The sequence below is a fragment of the Oncorhynchus mykiss genome, chromosome 18 (genome assembly GCF_013265735.2).
Source record: "Oncorhynchus mykiss isolate Arlee chromosome 18, USDA_OmykA_1.1, whole genome shotgun sequence".
Classification (NCBI taxonomy): domain Eukaryota; kingdom Metazoa; phylum Chordata; class Actinopteri; order Salmoniformes; family Salmonidae; genus Oncorhynchus; species Oncorhynchus mykiss.
The window spans coordinates 36756944-36778162 of record NC_048582.1 but is presented as its reverse complement, the minus strand read 5'-3'; the positions used below and the strand labels follow the sequence as shown (position 1 = coordinate 36778162).

General features: G+C 44.8%; 1 protein-coding gene across 1 annotated transcript in view; it reads left to right on the top strand.

The window, feature by feature from the left end:
• Nucleotides 1-18978, top strand: part of sdc2 (syndecan 2) — a 34213-nt gene extending 15235 nt beyond the window's left edge. Inside the window, exons 2-5 of the mRNA XM_021571819.2 lie at nucleotides 13108-13222; nucleotides 13619-13788; nucleotides 14685-14805; nucleotides 16917-18978. Of these exons, the coding sequence (XP_021427494.2) occupies nucleotides 13108-13222; nucleotides 13619-13788; nucleotides 14685-14805; nucleotides 16917-17080 (570 nt within the window). The 3' untranslated portion in view covers nucleotides 17081-18978. The remainder of the gene's footprint in view (nucleotides 1-13107; nucleotides 13223-13618; nucleotides 13789-14684; nucleotides 14806-16916) is intronic.
• The last annotated feature ends 2241 nt before the right edge of the window (nucleotides 18979-21219 follow it).

Genomic DNA, 21219 nt, shown 5'->3' with positions numbered 1-21219 from the left:
AATTAGCGCAGGTCAAAAAGTCTTTGGCGTGCTCAGACGCATTAATGCACCGGTCCTGCGAGCCCGTTAATCTTTACTAATGCATTCTGTTAACACCCATCTATGTGCTAAACACCAACTGTAAACCTGGCGCAGCCAGATAGCTATGTCCAGTGTCCCGTAGCGCTCCCATAACAGAGAGAAACAACGAGGGCACTCTTATTCAACAGGGGAGGAGGCTTTAGGGAACCGTGTCGGATGGAATCCATTTTGATTTGAAATGCAAATGCCACTGACATGCTCATTTCTCGCCGTCCTTTGGTGGCGACTGCACAGTCCTAATGGGAGGAACATTTCAAGGAGAGCCTCCAAACAAACAGGAGTTGAATGGGTGGCTGGCTGGAATGAGGGCCGACTGCCCTGACTCCAGACCCAGGATGTCCTGCAGAGACAGTTGAAGCCTCATGGCTGTCTCCAATAATTCATCCTCAGTGCCAAGGCTTGGTAAAATATGAGACCTGATCTACCATACCAGCCAGTGCCTGGACTTAGATATTAGGTACAAAGTTTTCAGAACCTCTTCAAAATGTTCCACGGGTTCATGGCATCTTCTGAAGCGTTGTGTTCCCCTTTTTGCGTGGCTTCACATCACTATGTTTTGACTTATTGACCACATAAGGCATCTTGACAGGTTTTGTTGGGGTCTAGGCTACAAATGCTTTGAAGACATCTGTACTTGTGTGGGGTATAGTAGCATCTCCCCTTTTGGTGAGGTGTGTACGTACCACCACAATCTCTGCTCTCCAGCTTTAAGGCGCTATGCGTCTCTTCTGTTCCTGCTTAGAGGTCCGCCCTTCATAGAGTTCCCGGGTACCTGCTACTGAGACCTATTCAAAGGCTCTAAAGTTGTCTTGAAGTTTCCGGTAACCAATGAAAACACTGGCTAGGTGCTTGGTGTGTCTCCGGGACCAATATCAGAATGCTTCTTCTACTTGATCCTAAGCATCTTCTGCCCATCCATATGGAGGCAGTGAGACAGATGGTGGAGCACAGGGTGGCCTTGTGTTGTTTCAGGAACTCAGGGAAAGCTAGGCGGCAGATTTCATAACTGCACATTCTTCAGGAATTACAGCAGAGGGATAGATTTGGGTTGCGTAGCGAGAGTAAGATTTGGCAGATACGTTAAAGCTGTTTTTAGCTTCACAGTTTTGTCAGCGATCACAATTGCTGGTTCTTGACGGAGGACAAAACGATACATTTAGGAGGTTCTGGCCGTGTGTGTCGAAAGTGTGTTTTCTGTGTTGATAAAGTTGGCTTCTCCAAGGGTCCAGAGGGGGGAAGATGTTCCTTCTGCCACACATTCATTAATGATGGAGAAAGCAGCCAAGACGTGGTACTGGTAAAGGACCTATTTCTGTTTCCACAGAATGGAATATGAATTGCCTCCTCTTTCTCAAATATGAGCTCAGGGCTAGAGCGCTGCTTTGAACAGTCAGACAAAAGCTCCATAGAAACCAAGCAAACCCGCTTTTTGTAAAAGCCCTGATATTTTTATTCAGAGGGTAGCTTATATGCCTATGGGTTTTGTGACTTTATAACTTTATTGCGCGGAATACAGAAAACAGAGACCGGAAAATCCTGGTCTGTTACAGCTGTTTTACAAAAGTTGTCTACATAATGTGCTGTAGATGATATTGTCCAGAACCGTGTGAGTTGTTTACCCTTGCTTTGTGAGCTAACTGTGGCTACATTGTTTTTCTGTTAATTAGCTAGGAATGCAATCCCAGCAGCTGGCATGCATAAAACATGGAGTGGAAAATGATTTTCCCTTTGTTGTGGAGTGGTTTGTTTCAACAAACATGGAAACCAAATCGGAAGGAGCGGTGGTATTCTGTCAAGCGTCACACACACACAAACTCAACTGGCTTCCTCTCTGTAGAGTAGTGTTTGATCTCTTCCTGTGTACGAGGCCTGACTCGCTCCCCGAACGCCGGCTATAGCAGCTAATCTTCAGCATATGTCACTTCCTAAACTGATAATCCTCCCAGTAATTGTGTGACTGTGTGAAAGGTTAGTATGTACTGTAAGTATGTGTGTCTCTCCCCCCCACCCCCACCCCCCCGCACCTTCTTGTTAACAAAACAGGAAGAGGCCACATATTTAAATCTGTGGCATCATTCAGAGCAGCTTTGTTCTCTGAGAGTCTGAGGTTAAGGTCAATGTTTCAATATGTCTTCATGATGCACTGTTGAATAGTATGTGACTGTGCAAACCTATAAGGTAACTAGCCCAGCTCCCAGGGCCTTGTCTCATTAATTGGCTATCAGATGACTCTTGGCTTCCCACTCTTCATATGTTGCCACTTGGCTTGAGCATGCCTTTAGGGCTGTTATTGTTTCGATCTTACCTCCGTAGTGCGGACAGAGTATGTAGCTTGCGGTGAGGGCTAAGTGCCCCAGTGTGAAACTTCAGACCTGTCTCTGAATCAGTGTTTGAACGAAGCGACCGGGGCTAACCCTCCTAGTCCTGGATCACAGTCCCTGCAGGTTGTGCTGAGACCCGGGTTGGTGCTCCAGTCATTTTATTTGATCTTGTGCTAGCGTTGGTTTTGTGCTCTGCTGGATTAGCTTTGGATAATGGGATCAGGGATCACCACCTGCTTCTCTCTTCCTCCCCCTGCCGGTACTGGCTGTGTGTCGCTCCCTTCATCAACCTCTCAACATTAATTTTCCTCTTCATTGTCAGCATTATAGTCCGCATCGTCATGCCCTCAGGTACACTAACAGATAAACAGGTCCACACTGCTCTCAGAGGAACAAGTCATCACCGCTATGGCAACTCCATCTCCACTACCTCTCTCCCTCGTCATTATTTCTTTCATCTCTCTTCCCCCCCCCCCCCCCCCCCTTCCTATCTCTCACAGTCCACCCTCTTCCTACTGTCGCCCCCACCCCCCACCACCAGAGTGTAGTGCCCTCCTGACTCCCGTGAACACAAATACTCTTAAGGGAAGGGTTGGATGGGAATTCAATTGCTGCACTGTTAAGACTGAAGCAGATCAGCCACTGAAGCGGTGAAATCACCCCCCATACACATGGCCCATATCTATCCAGATAAGGGCTCATTTGCAGCAGTGGAGCAGTGAGAGATGAACTGAGCTTTGGAGGAATTTGGCAGGTCATATTTTTTTCTGCACAAATAGATAAGTGGGTGGGGAAAAGGCCATATGTATAAATGAGCTTGAGTGTGGGTGAAAGAGCATGAACATTTTCGCATCCCACCGGTCCGTTCTCAAGTTTTCTTCCTGTAAATGAAAGGAATAAGATTGCAAACTCTAAATACTATGACCTAACACATTTGGAAAATAATCTTGTTACGACAACTCAACTTGCCTGTCCATGCCTGTAAAATTGGATAAGTTATCAAATAAAATGACAACAAATCCTCAAAAGTCACATAGCGCCTTGACTATGAAGAGACAACGAAAGCCCCCTCCCAACGAGCCACTTTTCTGCATTATGTTGTGAGAAAGACAACATGACATTGTGGTCAGGTCACCTTTGACCCCCCCCCCCCACTCCTAGGAGCTATTTCATGTCACAGCCCTTCCTGGCTGCATGGGGTTAATGAGCTGGCTCTGAAATACTCATGAGTTTCCTGTTAAGAAAAGGGTTAAAAGCCTGGATGGAAGCCGGACAAAGGCTCACCACACAACAACTTTTTCCACCACTCTAGCCGAGGCTTAGAATCTGGATTAAATTAAACTTTGAACCAGAAGCTAATTTATCCATCACGCCCCCCCCCCCCCCCCCCCCCCCCCCCCCCCCCCCCCCCCCCCCCCTCCCTGGATGCCATAGCTCTTTTAGGGGCCCGGGGAACCAAACACAAAGGCTTTGAGCGATGCTGATTGAAGCCATGCCTTTATCCTGACACGCTGAAGGGGATAGCAGACTGTTTGAAGTGTGAATGAGAAGTGCCTTGTGACACAATGGCAACAGTGGCATGGATCAGAGGTATTGCTAGTTAGCATAGTGGTTTAGTATAGCTGGCTTAGGCTGAAGCACATGGGTTGAGGTGACTGGTGACTTCTTTGGTCGCCTTTGTGCCTGAAATTCTTTCCAAGCATGTTGAAAAGGCTCCGAACGGGGATACAGCCCCACAATACAAATAGGTCAGCCTTGAGAAGGTATTAGATTCATCTACAGTTTGAAATGTTTTGTATGCCTTTTGGAGTGGGAGAGGCAATGAAAAGAAATGTAAAAATCTGTATTACTGTGTGGGCAGTATTGGGGGGGGGCATCAAAATACATATTGTACAATGAATTTCTCACGCATATGCCCACGCTTTGTTTACAAAGTGCAGTCAGCAGTGCAGAACATGGGTCCGGGTGATACCATGTGGTCCCCTTGACTGCTTATATATGCCGTAGCAGAGGGATGAACCCCCCCCCCCCCCAATTTACTCATCCAGGGGGTAGCTAGCTAGCAGCACCTGGAATGGTGGAGATGGCAGACAGGCTGTGGCCTGGAAGGGTGCATTCATCTCCTGCTGTTGAGCCCTGCAGAGCACCTGAAACACCCCCGACTAATAGAGGGGTTAGAGGGGGGTCGGGGGGGGCTGGGACATGCGAGGGAGCATGTTTCCCTGTGTCCGCTTCATTTGTTTGTGCCTCTCTGCATGCCTCTAGGTTTGTGTGCCAAGGCAGTGTAGGTCTGCCGGGCAGCTTCCCCCGTGAACCAGGTGTTTGTTGCTGTTTTACGTAACTTGTTTTCATTGCGAAAACCTTGAATCGAGTCCTTGTAATACGAAACTGAATACTGTAAGGAGGATTTGGTTCACTCATTGTCCATGTCAAAGTCAAATTATACATTGCTCTTCTTATTCAAACAATGCAGTAATCGGGAGGTACATCTTTGGTGAAAAGCATCCACCCTCCTCCATTCCCTCCCTCTGGCTCGTATTAAGATATAAGGAAAAAGCGAAGGCCTGTTTTCTCTCTCCAAGAAGAGGACTTGGCAGATCCTCTCAGCATTCCTCCTCCTCCGATAGCTTTTCATCAGGGAGGAATGCCTTTCAGTCACTGACAGCTCCCGGCGGAACGGTACGAACCTGGACCACACGCTGTAAGCCAGCCCTGTGTTCAGGAAGAATCCAATCGTACCCGAGTGTTGCATATCAAACCAAAGAGATGAGCGCTTTGAACAGAACCCAAGGCCTGTTTCCTGCAATATCCATCCTTCATTCTCTCCGCTAATGTGCACAGGCCCCATCGAGAATAGTCAAGCATACTGGGAGCAAAAGTATTCATTTCCTTTTTCTAGAAAAAGCAGGCCTCTCTTCCACCTGTAGGTTAAACATCTTAGAGATTATTAATATGCTGCAGGTGAAGTCAGAAAGGTGGAATCTAACTCTTTGAGGCCATAAGGACATTTAAACATTTTCCTCCACACGGCCACCAGGGATTTTACTACAGGAATGGAAATCCGGTCTGTGTTATATTAAGATCAATGAGTCACGGTAGAGTTACTCGGACTTGGAGAATGAGCTCTTGGGAAAGTGTTAATTTTCTTCAGCGTGATTGTATGGAGCCGACCGCGGGGCAGGCCTGCTCATTTTCCCCATGACTGAAATGGCCTCATCTTGCTTTAATGTGCCTCTAGCCAAAAGTGCTTCAGTAGAGGTTACCGTGTGAGACAGTTTTGGTCCGGCTATTAATTAAAGGTGAAACTGATGACGCCGTTGGAATTGTGTGTGTGTGTGTGTGTGCGCGTGCGTGTGTGTGTGTGTGTTGGCTGCAGTAATTGCTCTTACCTGAGGCTTTCAAATGCCCCCTCGTGCTTTCTCTTTTGTGCACTCTCCTTTTTTAACGTTCTCTCACTTTCCCCCTCCCCTCATCAACCTCTCTTTTAGGTGATATGAGCCATGATTTATAAGGCCAATGATGAACTGGCTGGAGGAGTAATTCAGTGCTTATAACCTGAATAGATTACATTTTGTCAACCGCTATTCCACTATCATCCTCATAGTAATTTTGCTGCATGATATGTGGCCTTGGAAAGGCCTTGGTCTGTTCCAGACCTTTAGTGAAACGTTTCTTTGTGATGAAGTGCGTGTTGCTGAGTTAGTCAGGGATGTGTGAAATGAACGCTAAGCAGGTACAAAGGCAGGGCGAAAGAACAGAGTGTCTCCAACGACATTCAGACAAGTCAGAACCGGGTCAAAATGGTGAGTTTGCGAACATGGCGTGGTACTTTTCCTCTTCAGACGATATCAATTAGGGGGTCAGTGGTTTGCTGAGGATTGAGACTTTTCTAAGCCCCTTCCCCTCTCTCCCCACTCGTGTTCAACAAGCAACATCCCTCCTCTCACAGATCTGCCCTCTGAAGAGACCTACCGTTCATGTTTACACGGGCACCATTTTGACTGGCCCAGTGTTATTTGTGTGGATAGTGGACTTTATATATGGTAGTCAAGTAAGAACATTGCTCCTGGATGTGGGAATTCTAGATTACTGATGCTTCTGAACTCAAATTTTTTTTTTTTTGGTTACAGCAAGAGATTTTATGGTTATAGAACATTAGACCTGTTTTTATACAGGCCTAAGCTCTTAAAACCACCCTGTGCTCGTTTCTGTTCAGCCTTGCCTCTGTTACAGCTTCCTATTTCCACTGTGACTTGAGGGAAGAAACCTGCCGTGCTGCGGCAAATCTGTCAGTTTCCCTCCTCACAAAAAATGACTCGCAGGTGAAGCCCATTTCCCAGCATATTGGGTTTCCGAGCTGACAAAGAATCTAGGGTTTCCTATGCGTATCAAAAGATGTTTAACGGGGCCGAGGAATTTCCCAATTCCCAACCCCGGGGGGGGGGGGGGAGTATTCCAAATGGTAGACTTGGTGTTCCAGAGAGGGCTGTGTGCAGAAAGAACTCTGTCACTTTCTACAGGCTTAGATGCAATAGAGCTGAGGTCTTCACTCAAAACGTTACATGTTGAAACCTCGTGAGCTACCTTTTGCTTCTTATTGTTTCACTCAAGGTTTACATTTAACTTTACATTAGGTTCATCAGGTGCCTCAGCGAATGAGTCAAGCAGACGGGCTTTAATTGGTATGCGAGTAAAATATTTAGTGGTCCGAGGTGAAGTTAATTAGCCGTAATGTGTTGCAGCGTGTGTGAGCGTTCACACACATTGACACACCGATACCAGAGCGCGCAATTGGCACATATGTCGCATGTTATGTTATATTGCAACATTGCAAAAATGATTGTGTCTTATGAATCGTGTTATGGCTTGTTATGATTCATGGTCTCATTTAGGTTTACATTCAGACCATTAGAATACATATTTCTTGCCTTATTTTATCTTGCTGAACTGCGTAAATAGGATTGTACAGGCAGGTAGGTTTACTCTATTGTCCCACAGCCAGGCTATCAGTGAGCGTCTGTTTTCATTGGAAACCTTGAAATTGACTTTCTTCCTCTCAGGATGCTGTCTCTTATTGGGCGTCTATAGGAAAAACATCAGATTTTTTTTGGCACAGGCGCAAAATAAAAGTATTTTGACAAAATACTTTTTTATTTTGCACAGTCTGTACTATCAGGTTCTTTATGATTCTTGCCTCGTGTTACATTAATGCAGTCTGAGGTAGATTAACCGACAGTGTATGTGAGGACAGAATTAGTCAAGCGCTCCGTTCTCTTTTTGTGAGACATTTTTTGCGAAAACTCCTGAGCCTGGTCTTATTTTGGTCAAACTGTAACAAAGGTTCCCCCCAGCCAGCTTATGCAGCTTGTGTTTGTTCACATATGGATGTAGTTTAAGGTACTTTGAGCTGCTTGACCGAACTGTGACACGTTGTTTGTTTGGAGGACTAAAGCAAAGCTTTATGCATCAGAACTTGATGGCCTTTTTGGGGGTATAGAATGTCCTAGTATTGTGGAAGAACTAAAGAAACCTATCTGTCAAACGGTTCTCAAAGTACTGAGCATATTTACCCAGCAGTATGTGGTGAGCTGATCCAGTTCCATAGATCAGCAAGGTCTGCTGGTTTTAATTCTAGCACAGTCCCAGACAGTTTACTCAATCTCTATGAGGACATAAAGATCAGCTAATGCACCCGTAAATGGCTACTCTCCGCCATTTAATTTGATGATGGAGTCCAAACTGCGCCCCGGAATGAAAAGGTAACAAATCCACCTATAAACTCTCCGCGTCAACCCAAGCATGGCACTGCTTTGAAACGGGAAGGAGCCATAGCATCTAGATTACTTCCTGAACTTTCCAAAGGAGCACTTCAGCTGGGTTCATTTCAGTGTTCATCATTCAGTTTATTACGAGTGGTGACCGTTTTGGAATCTCAGATCAACCACCGATCAATTGTTCAAAAGCTAGTCCTAGATATACTGTCAACGCTCGTCTGTGTAGCTCTTCTTAACTGTGTCTTTGTATTCCAATTAGGATTATAAAGGCTTTATACTTAAAAAAAATCATTAACCAGAAAGCCCTGTTGTGGATGCATTATTTATGCTGTTATGCGTGATGAAAAAGGAACATGTGGCAAAGTGAGCTACTAGCAACAGAGCCAGATGAACAGATTTTGTTTCCTGGATTTTGTGGTAAATGTCAACACACACACACACACACCAAGCTACAAAGCTGTCCCCCGCACTCCGGGAATAGCTCCAGGGCACACAGTCTGGTTTTAGGGAGAGTTTGATTTGTGTCAACTTCCTGCAGTAACAGCCCCTCCCCTCCAGTGTCTCAAAGACCATCAATTTGTTTCTTATTATGATCCCAGGAGGGCAATAAAAGTTGACGGTTCTGAAGAGCGCGGAGAGACATCCGTCCACCCTACTCCCCCTCCTTTCCTTCACCACCACAACCATTTGCTTAGCTTGTGGGGTCAGTGTTTGAACTCCCACTTCGTTGCTGTAGACTTGTAGCCTTTATGAACTAATTTCTCAACCCCAATTACATTTGACAAGCAAATCCTCACCAACAAACATCAATCATGAAGCCAGCTTGCTCCTGCCGGTTGTTTGTTTAGCATTAGCATGTGCTAGTGTTAGCCTACAAAATGGCCGCCAACAGGTGCCAACCTAGCAGTCCATTTGCTGTTGTCATTATCTCTTAAGACAAAAAGTGACACACTAAACACCACACAGAACCGATAATAAGAGTAAAGTCTTCACTATTGAAACACTGCATCTCGAATCCAGCCATTCTAGCCCACTCAAGCCAATTGCTCTCACCCAGTCACCTCCAATCCTTTCCTCCCAGCCAGGTCCGGCACTGGGAAAAGCCGTAGCCATCCCATCCGCTCAGGGCCAATAAAAGCCACCTTGTATATGTGCCTGTGGGAGAGAGATGGGAAGGAGGCCAGGCCAGAGTTGTGCCAGTATTGATCACCGCATGGATCCGTGGCTCGCTGAGTTTACAGATAAACTCACATCTACCTGCACTACTTTGTTGTTTAACAAAGAGCCACTCTGGCTTTTTTTCTTTCAGAGATATCATTGACTTTCAGGGTTCACGTTTGTTTTCCCCAATCCTGGGGAGAGGAGACCGATTTCTTTTGATTGTACAGTGGTACCTAATGTTCTTACAGAAGCGGACTGTAAGACCATTGAAGACTTAACTGTTCTGTGAGGTACAATGACTGGCATCAGTGAATATCCTTAAGAAAGATGAAATGACAGCATAGCAAGTCAAGTGCTTTATGTTGTAATGGTTCTCTCTCGCCCTCGTAGTTAACTTGAGGTTCTCTCAGGTTAACTGAAGTTTTTGAGCAGGAGCAGAGCAACAGACGGACAAGGAATGTCTGAGGCACTGTCTGCCCTCTGTCTCTTGCTTTCCACTCCTGTCAATGATGTAAGCCGTACTGTGTGTACGTGCCCATGCGCGTGTGGTCTTTTTCGTGTGTCTTTTTTTTCCTCCCCTGTTTCCCCTGTTTTGGGGTGGGATAATATTGACCGTGTAAGAAGTGAATGCAATGTGTCTTCACGGATTAGAGACGGGACAAGATGGCTCACCCAAGTTACCCTACACTACCCCCATGACCCATAGCCACCCACCCTACTCTAACTACCTCCTCTCACGATAGCGCTAGCTTACTGCTAACTGCACACGCCATAAAGAGAGCCTCTTTGACTTTCGGACACCGCCAGCCATGGGCTTGGCGGTTTAACAAGCTTTTAGCAAAGCAACCTGCAGGCCACAGATTGTCTACTGCAGCGCATAATCTTCCTCTCTTTCTCTCGCCCTCCTACCAGTCTCTCTCTCCTCTTTCTATGTCACTCTCCCTCCTTGTCACTCTCGCTCGTTTCTGCCTCTCCTCTCTTCTTCCTCCTCTTGTGTATTATATTTCTTTCCCTATAGACGTTCTCCATGGAGACTGACTGCATTCACCACCAAGCCTCCTGCTGGTCACTAGTTGTTCATTAGGTGCAGACAGACCGTAGCTCTGTTCTAATAAATGCCACAGTGCTGCTTGTTATCGCAGTCTCGCTGTCAGTCAGGCGCTAGGCTAGGTGCTGCTTGTTAGGGTCTCGGGTAAGGATTAGGCAGCTAAGGCTCTGACTGGCTGGATTCTTCATGGGTTTTTTTCCCCATTCAAACCAGTGAAGAGGGATTGTGTTTTTTTGTATCTGCCAGCTCTGTGTTAGTTAGGGTCATACCTGGAAGTGGACAATGACCCCCGGACGTAGTCATTAACACTTTGGGGGGGGGGGGGGTATATTTACAAGCACAAAGTTTGTGTGTGTGTGTGTGCGCTTGAAGCATTAACAGATCTCTGTCCGCACTCTAGAGCCCTCGTCTTTCTAAAGGAAGGAGTTATTTAAATAATTGTTGTTCAAATAATGCCAGTGCGTAGTAGTCAAAGCATGTGTAGATTAGGCTTTGTTTGGGAAGAGAACCCGCTTTTTTTTTTTATGGTGTCCCACTACACGATTACCACATCTTGAACGTCAGTAGCTATAATAGGCTAATTGCCATTTACACGAGTGGCGTTGACCAGCTGAAAGTGAACCCGACGCTCTGTCTGGCCTCTCACTTTCTGTGGAAGGAAAGTAAACAGATAGCATGGACTGGAAGGAGAAGAGGGTTTTTCATGCACAAGAGAATGGCCATAGAAATGGAATTACTAGTAGCCTAATTCTAGAAATTATATTTCTATGAGGAGGGTGCTCCTTTGTTATGGGGTTCCAGGCTTGAACTCCCAGCTTGTGATAAGGATTCAAAGGCAAGTCCTCCTGGAAGGTTAAACATGTCAATAGTGATAAGAGGCAGGAGTTTACGGACCATTTCCGCTCCAGAATGAACATCTGATTTGATTCACTCCTTGTCTTGCTCTTTGTGCCATGCACGCTACAGTTGTTTAGTTTCACTTTCTTTAGATTTGTGCTGTGTTGAATAATGTGGGTACACGTGTGGCCTCAATTGCCTCTATCTCATTAGGCTCTGTTTTTTTTTGTGGCTTGATTTGTGGGCTCCACCCTTTGGTTCGTTAATTGTATTATTACTGATGCGTAGTGATGTGTAGGCCCAGCTAGTGAACTGAACTGGGGGGAGGGGTTGGTGAAACAGAATAGGCAGCGAGGTTAAAATGAAGTTGCTTTGATCAAATCCAGCCTTTGATCTGCCAGCTCTGGCCTGAATGCCTTTCTGTTGGAAAGTCATTGCTCCTTTTTGGAGGGGAGGCAGATATCGTTCTGTTTTATCATCCCCTGCCTTTTCACCAACCGCTCACCGCCGCAGACCTGCCCCTTTGTGGCGGCGGAGAGTGTCAGGCAGACAGACCTTCAAAACACACACTTTACCCCCACACCCCGAGGCATTTAGGGGCTATGTTCACTCATTCCCATAGGCTCAGTTTGCAGTTTTATACAGTCAGTTGTACACCTATTGCAGTCAAAGTAAAACAGGCAACCATGCATAGATACAGACACACATATGCAAACGCACGCACACACACACACACAAACGCGCGCGCGAACACACACAGGTTTTGTTATTCTGTCCTGGTGAGGACCGAAACAAAAATTCCATTCAAAACCCTAATTCTAACCCTAACCTTAAAATAGCCTTTGTCCTCATGTGGATGTGGGAAATGGTCCCTCACATGGTTAGAACACACACACACACACACACAACAACACAAACCTACTTATCACAGCTTCCTTCTGAGAAATGTGTCATCCCTTATGTTATGTCCTCACACTCTTTCTTTGACTTTTCTGCAAAAGCAACAAGTGTAAAACTGATCCCAGGTCATTTATTTCCAGGGAAATAAACTGAACAGCACAAGAGCAGGTTTGAAACGTGACAAAAACATTGGTGCACCAAACCAACGAGCACCACCGCCACCACACAAGCACTAGTAAAGCAGGGATGATTTTTTGTTGGCCCTCTTTTGTGTCCTTTTTTCTAAAGCAGCATCAGTATGGAGGGGACATCACAGTCGGACTCAGACTGAGGTTGAATGGAGGTTGCCATGGGTCCTACCTAGCTATTCCACTTAATGCACACACGCACGAAGGTGCGCACTCACACAAACGACAATGATGGCAGTGTTTTGCCCATTGTGCAGTAATTTCACTGAGTTTGTATGAAGTTGTTGTTTGTAAAGGAAATTGTTAAAGGAAATTTTCTATTGGCCAGTCCGTTGTAAGACAAACACACACACACACACGCACGCGCTTCTATGAACTTTTACCCCGGCAACGATGGTGGGAGGAGCTAGACGTTTAGAGAGGGGTTGTTTGACTCCGGTGTGGTTTGTTGAGACAAGTGCCCTCTGTGGTACATGGACTACGATGTTCAAGCACATAACGATGGGTCTACCTGGCAGAACATACTTGAGTGCTGTAACGACTAACTATCTTTGGGTCAACCATGGCTTTGAGTCAAGTGATAAGCCCTTTTGGTATTCACTTTTCATTGAAACTTAGTGCTTTCTACCAAACAATCAGATCGTGGTATCCAGAAATGTGTTCACTGCTAGAAGTATTTCAAAGACAAAAGTGGTGACTATAAGAAAGTTATGTTGGACTTGCGCATTGAAAAGTGGCCTCGGGAACAGTCTAAATGCCCAGTACTTTGTCTAGATTTCTGTTGTTCTCCATTTCAGATAGCGGACGCGGCCAAGTCGTCCTCCGAAGTGGATGAACTTTTCATTGACGACACAGGGTCCGGGGGTTACTACCCTGAGGATGACGACGACTTTAACTCGGGGTCAGGATCAGGTAAGAATCTGGTCACAGTAGCCTTCGACTGGGTCGGCAGGCTGGCAGGCAGGCTGGCTTTTCACCCAGAGTGGGCATGTCTGTGGAACTGAGGTCAACAGTACAACAACATGCAGATGGCCAAAGCAAAACAGGCTGTAAGAAAGAGCTTTGATAACTGTGGCGAACACTGTTCCCAGTAAAAATGAAACCAGACTCAATTTACCTTCACCTGATCCCATTCTAGAATATCAGGAGGTGGCCTTGTCTGTTGTGATTGAATGTGAACGTGAGGTACTTATGAAAAGCCGGATTTCTCTTAGGGACAGACTCAAACATAGACTGACTACCAACTGAAAGTAATTGAGTGCTGGTGAAGTAGGAAAAACAGTGCTATCTCCTCATCTTGCTCTGCAGGCACTGCTGAGGAGGTGATCGAGGAGGCGGTGACCGTGAACACGTTGTACATTGTGCCCAAAGCAGAACCCACCCAGGACTCCACCAAAGACTTCACTCCCAGAGTGGAGACAGACACGCCCAGAGAAGACCTGCCTGGGGAAACGCCCTGGAAGCCAGTCAGAACTGAGGTGAGGGAACACAACAACCTTTTAGACCGGCCCACTAAGCTAACGATGGACCGGCCCATTGGGCATTTGCCCAAACTGCCTTAGAACCAGTCCCTTTTTCCCCCCGTATGGTAGATATTGAAAGATTGGAAATTGTGTGGTAGTCTGTGGGAGCCTTTCCCCTCCCAAAATAACAGTTGAACATGCATTGACCCCGATGCTGGAATGCTATACATAAAAGTAGTCATTGGTAATAGAGCCCTAATAACGCACTAGTATTATAGCATTTTGCTAGACAGTGATCTATGCTCTTTGACCTCACCACAGATGAAGAGTATAAACCATCAGCCATAAGTCTTAACTCGTTGACATAGAATGTCATCAAATCCCTCTAATGCAGTGATGATAATACCCTCCAAGAGGTTCCTCTGGGGATAAGGATCAAGCAGTCATCTAGGCTCCTGATGTTGCTCTGGTTTAGTTGTACATTATGCTGGATTACTGAATCAAACAGTCATAATCTCCCGTTTTAGAACACTACAGAATCCGCTCTTGTTGGGTGATGGCCTAGATTCTTTCTGGCCTGGTTCCATTGTGGTCCCTTTCTCCTTCCCCTAATCCCTTACCGTTCAATATTTACACAGGAAGACACTAGGGAGGTGACAGCAATACAGTGACGACTCCACCAACCCCTCCAATAGTTTTAGTGTGGCTTCTGCCATGTTGCTGTCACCTATCCAGTCTTTGGCCCTGGTTTCGGAGCTAGAGACCCAAATATGGACCCGGGCATCTATGTTAGTACATAAACGATATCCCTCCACCTCTAGCTTCCATTCTCCTGGCCTTTTATGTTTGTAAAAAAATAAATAAATAAAAACGGTATACCACCATCGTATCCTTCCATTCTCTCCTCCCAGCCCCCAGTACCCGTCACCGAGGATCTACGCAAGAACCAGATCACCAGCACCCCCAGCTCCCCCCTGGAGCCCATCGATGTTCGCTCGGAAAACCTCTTCCAGAGGACGGAGGTGCTGGCAGGTATGTACGGCAACAGCAGCACAGGGGTTCACCATTTTCCACACTCGTCGCAGGCAACAGTGTGCAGTCTTTACACCTGTGTCTACCCATCTAAATGTTGATTATGGGTTGTTGAGCTGTTGAATGGGACATTCTGTCACATCAGGTAATTACACTGCCATGTTATTTCTGAATGTCTTGATTACAACGCTGATTATGAAGTAGGTCAGGTGGCGGGTCTGGAGCGACGCTAAAGTGTGTCTGCTGCCCAGATTGATGACAAGAAAATCTGCGTTTGGATGTCTGGCGAGTTTTGTTGGTTGGATCTTTGCTGCATCTTTAGCATATGTAGCAACTTCATATATCCTCTGCCATATAACACCTAATAATCTGTAATATAATTGCTATAACATTGCTGTTATACACTGAGTGTAAAAAAAAAGCAACATTAGGAACACCTTCCTAATATTGAGTTGCACCACCTTTTGCCCTCAGAACAGCCTCAATTCGTCGGGGCACGGACTTTACAAGGTGCCGAAACCGGTCCACAGGGATGCTGGCTCATGTTGACTCCAATTGTTCCCACAGTTGTCAAGTTGGCTGGATGTCCTTTGGGTGGTGGGACCATTCTTGATACACACGGGAAACTGTTGAGCGTGAAAAACCCAGCAGCGTTGCAGTTCTTGACACAAACCAGTGCGCCTGGCACCTACTACCATACCCCGTTCAAAATACACTTAAAGCTTTTGTCTTGCCTATTCACCCTCTGAATGGCACACATACACAATCCATGTCTCAATTGTCTCTTCAACTTGTCTCTTCAACTTGTCTCCTCCCCTTCAACTGCAGTGATTTGAAGTGGAGTTAACAGGTGACATCAATAGCGGATCATAGCTTTCACCTGGTCGGTATGTCATGGAAAGAGCAGGTGTTCCTAGTGTTTTATCCACTCAGTGTACATTGTGTTTATTTCCAGATCAGATCCACATTCCTTAATCATGATGTTCTGCCCACGTCTCTAATGCTCTCTACAGCTTCTGAAAATAATGTATAAAATACATTTCTACCCGTCAGTGGGACCTTCCAGAGTTCATAATTTAGTGTTAATTCACTTCTACTGAAATCCAAACTAGGAAAATGATCTGACTGGCAATCGCACTCTCTGATGCTGTTTTCCTTTCAGTGTCGGCGATAAACATGTATAGTGTTACAAATGGACTGGCACTTCTGTTCCCCTTTGTTCTGACATCCGTCTGATAGTTACTGTGAAAAAAAGTGACATGAATGAGGACAAGTAGGGGACGTCAATACAGTCATGCTGGAAATATATCCCACAAACATCCAACCAGTTAGCCGCCTTTGCTCGTTTGGATTTTGTTGTTTATTCCAAAGTTTGCAACGTCGAAAACATGGTCTAACTATTGTATTTCAAAATTGCTCAAATTACTGGTCATGTAGACAGACATGTGAGGCCCTGACTTTTCGAACTCTCTGCTAGCTAGACTACTTTTTTCTGTTTTCAATTATAGTCATGTTGGCCACATCCACTAAAACCCTGGCCTTGACAGGGCTGTATATACTGTGGATTAGAGTAATGTAAAACTCTTGGGTTCAGGAGGCCCAGGCCCACTGTGTAGAAACAGATCTGGCTAGCTAACCTCCTCCTGTCCTCTCTACCCTCCTACCTTTCCTCATCCTGTCCCCTATGGCTCCCACAAGCTCAAATGGTCTGTAATCTAATTTACATTTATCCGCTCCACACCGAGGAGCCGCACGGTTTCTGGCTGTAAGCGTGCCAGATATCTTTTTACCCATGGGGCCGAGGCGCCAGTTCAACATGTGGAAATATAACTGGAGCAGAGGGGAGATTGTTTCGCCACAAGAGCCCTAAAACAGATTAAGGGCTGTAAAGAAACCTTATACAAGTATAATTGGAAGAATGATGAAATCCTATGTAAATAATTAGCATGCAGGAAACAAGGGCATGTCCTGGGAGTAATCTTGAGTAGCTTGATAGGGGGATTGTGTAAGAAAGGGCACAGTGCATTCAATGTTCCCTCTCTAGATGCTATAAGCTTTAATGTCCTCTGAATAGCCTTTGACCTCTGACCTCACCCTCTCTCTGTCCACAGCTGTCATTGCTGGTGGAGTTATTGGCTTCCTCTTTGCCATCTTCCTCATCCTCCTCTTGGTTTACCGCATGAGGAAGAAGGACGAGGGCAGCTACGACCTGGGAGAGAGGAAACCCTCTGGGGCAGCCTATCAGAAGGCCCCAACCAAGGAGTTTTATGCATAAAGCCCCGCCCCCTCATGAGAAGATTGACAAATCGGAGTGACGGTTTATAGCAGTCCATGACAACGAGAAAAAACCTGTTCAAATATACTGTAACAACAACAACAAAAAATAAAAAGTTAATTGAGGAAAAATGACATAAAGGAAAGCTTTTGCATAGAGTATTGTAATTAAGACATTTTCTTTTTTTTTTTAATGAAAAGCCAAGCATTGCTTATTTTATGGCATATCTCAGTGTATTTAAACATTTTGTGTATTATTTGAAAAGGCAAAAAAATATAAAAACATTTAAAAAAATCTGTTACGGTGATAAAAAACTATTGCATCTGTCTTCTGTCAAAGGAGCTGTTTTTAGTCACTGACTACTATTTAACTGTAGCAGTATGTATTTGTAAAGAAATGTTTTAAAAGTGGAAATAATTGAATATAATTATTCTGTATCAATCCTATAAAAAAATATTGTCCTAGCATGTCTGGCGTTGATCTTTAAAAGGTGTATTTCATTCATTTATATTTTTTTCTCAGATGTTAAAAAAAAAAAAATATATATATGCCTTTTGTAGTTTTCATGAAGCTTTTTCATCTTCATATTAACGCTGATAACTGTCAATGTAAATGTTCTCCCTTCAGGTTACAATGTCAATCAATCTAGTTGAACTTGAGCGTTTCATTTATTTTTTTTGTTCGTCTTGTTTGTTTTCTTTCAATGTTTGTTTTGGTCAAAACCATTTCTTATACAGCATACATGTTAAAACACAGTAATCGGTCTTAAAAAGCTAAGATGTGTCAGGGGCTCAAGAAAAACACAAGACTTACTTTACAGTATGTCTTGTGGATGTTTTTTTTAACATTTTAATTTAATTGCATACGACTTCTCATATTGCACATTCACCTCATTGCTTCTTTGCTGGTCTCGTTCAGCTCTGAGTGTTTACGATGTTTGGGGTTAAATTTGGCTCTGGGGCAATGTTTTCCCCTAGTTTACTCTGCCTGTCCCATCTGCCTTTGCTCCTCCCTCACATCCTCAGCATTCTCTCCATCTCCTCCATGTAAGCGGTCGGCCTCTCCCCTTTTTCTCACTCCACTGTGTTGCCAGTGTTTTTGTCTCCCCTGTGTCGATGGTTTAGCCCGGAGATCCTCGATTCTCAGAGAGCGTGAGGTTGGTTACCAGGAGCAAGACAGAGAAATACACCATGGGATTGACCTGTTGTTGCCATCCTCTCTCATTGAAACAGTCACCTCTGCATGAAAGGTACAACAGGTTGTGAAGTTGCCTTTTGAGCTGTACACAAATGTGAAGTAGACGTCATCTGAACTCCCAACCACCCACATGAGGCTATCCTCCCTGCACCCCCTCCTCCCTCATTCCCTCCTCCTTTCTGCTATACCCTCCAGCTTCTGCCTGCAATCTCTTTCTCTCTCTCTCTCTCATATTATCATCATAGAAAAGATAGGTACTAAACTGCAAACCAAAACCCAAAGACACAGTATTCTCACCATTGCTTGAACGTATTCCCATTATGGCCACGTTACTTTCTCATTTTGTTTTCCTTCATTTTTTTACATTTTTTTTTATAGCTTTTAATTTTGTTAGAGACTTGACCATTGAGTCCAATTGCTTATTAGTATACAAAAAGATATATATTATATATATAAATGCATATTCACAAATGTTTTAAACCTTCAAAGTGCCTACCATTTGGAAATGTACTTGCTCTCCCGGAGAGCATAAGGAGATGCATACGTTACACCAGGAGGATGATGATAATGACTGGCATTCTGTGAGCACAGATGACTGTAATGGTCACCACTTTTTTTTTTTTTTTTTTAAGTCTTACAAAAGCAGACAGTATTGTACCTATACGTTGAAACAACACTACTGAATAAACATTGTGGCCTAATATCGATCTTGTGTGGGCTTTATTGATCCCTGTGTCTTTTTCTCTTCACGGTTTCTTCTCCCTCAGGCCACAACCAATGACTGAGGAATACTGTATACTGGTCTCCCAAGACGCCATTTTACAGATGCTTATATCTCGGTAATGATTAACATCAACTATATATCATAAAAGCATCAATTACTTATCTATTAGCACATACTGTATATCACCACCCGATAACCATTAAATAAGCTTTGGGCTTTGATTGTCGGTGTTGATGAGTGATGGGTGAAGCATTATCATTTTACTGAACTAATCTGATGGGTTCTGGATTGAGATTAGTATAATGGGGATGTAAAGTGCTAACTGGGAGATTATCCTGCCTCTTGTTTCCATATCTGTCACATAGATTTATTTTTCACCTTTATTTAACTAGGCAAGTCAGTTAAGAACAAATTCTTATTTTAAATGACGGCCTAGGAACTGTGGATTAGCCTTGTTCAGGGTCAGAACGACATTTGTACCTTGCCAGCTCGGGGATATGAACTTGCAACCTTTTGGTTATTAGCCCAACGCTCTAACGCTTAGCCCAACGCTCTAACCACTAGGCTACCCTGCCGCCCCAAATATACAGTAGTGCCATAGTGTTCCTGAGGCATCCGGATCTCTTATAGATGGTGAGATTGAGAGCAAGTAAAATCTTGGCTAGAGCGCCAGCACACTACAGCTACTGTAGCATGTGAGCAAGGTTTGTTCATTCAGAATGGGGTTATTAAGGCCTTAGTTGAGCAATGGTCGTGAAGACCCCGACGCTTCAAAGTGTTGAAATGGAAGACATCATATTTTGGTGTTTTCTTGGAAGAAGTGGTAGGAAAGGGTGGATGTGTGTGCACATTAGTGGGTAGCGTGGGCATGTTTGTGTGTGTCTTTGCTCGCTTGATCAATGGGTTAACAGACCCATGCTATCACTAGTTAAAGCACATGTTGTTTCGCTGTACGAATACGCTTCTCTATACAGAACAAGGTCAGTACGTGTAAGTATGTGATATTTGCCCAAGAACGATATATGTACGACACATCCCAAAGAGAGGCATCTCAATAGGATAAAGCAATGAGCCAATAGGATAAAGCAGAGCCAATAAGAGAATGTCTCTCCAACTCTTGCTCAACAACACTGATCGATCCATTCCCTACACATCCATCCAGTTTCCCCACTTCTGTTTGTGTGCCTATGTGTCTGGGTGTGACCACAATTTATAGCCCCCTGAATGGTTGACTCTGTTGATGTTTGTGTTGGGGTCAGGGTCGGTGTGTGTCTATGTCAGAGTGTAGAACATAAATTCATTACCCTTTCAATAGGAGAGAGACTAGGGAAAGGGGTTCGGGTGGATGTTTTTAGGGGACAAAAACCACTACGTCTCTCTCTCTCCCTCTCTCCCATGCTCTGAGACAGAACTAATTCAATAAAGAGGCCGGCCATCAACTGTTAGTGAGCGCCAAACCATGCAGAAACTTCTAGGAAATGGAGTCCAAAGTAAACACGCTGTCAAGCCTCATAAAGACTCATGGCTGGAGGTTAAGCCGTGGCCGGCGTGGAGACGTAGCACCTCAGTGACCCAAACACAGCCGACCGACACTCCACTGGGCCACTGCAATGCACTGTAGTACTACTATATGGCCACAAACTGGGTCAGACATTACAGGATTGGATGTGTGTCTATACCAAACACCACAGGAACCTTACCGGACAACACCTATCATTGCCAAACGTCTGTGCCAAGAAGAGGTGGATAGAATGAATGGATACTAGGCATCAGTGGAGTTCAGTTCGAAGCTGTTCTGTGCCAAGTTGCAAGGTACCTAAATGACTGCATTACTGGACTGATACTTCACCCGAAAAGACCACACCGTTCTAATACCAAAGTCAGCTGAAAATCAATCAATCAATCAATCAAATTTATTTTATATAGCCCTTCGTACATCAGCTGATATCTCAAAGTGCTGTACAGAAACCCAGCCTAAAACCCCAAACAGCAAGCAATGCAGGTGAAGAAGCACGGTGGCTAGGAAAAACTCCCTAGAAAGGCCAAAACCTAGGAAGAAACCTAGAGAGGAACCAGGCTATGTGGGGTGGCCAGTCCTGTTCTGGCTGTGCCAGGTGGAGATTATAACAAAACATGGTCAAGATGTTCAAATGTTCATAAATGACCAGCATGGTCGAATAATAATAAGGCAGAATAGTTGAAACTGGAGCAGCAGCAC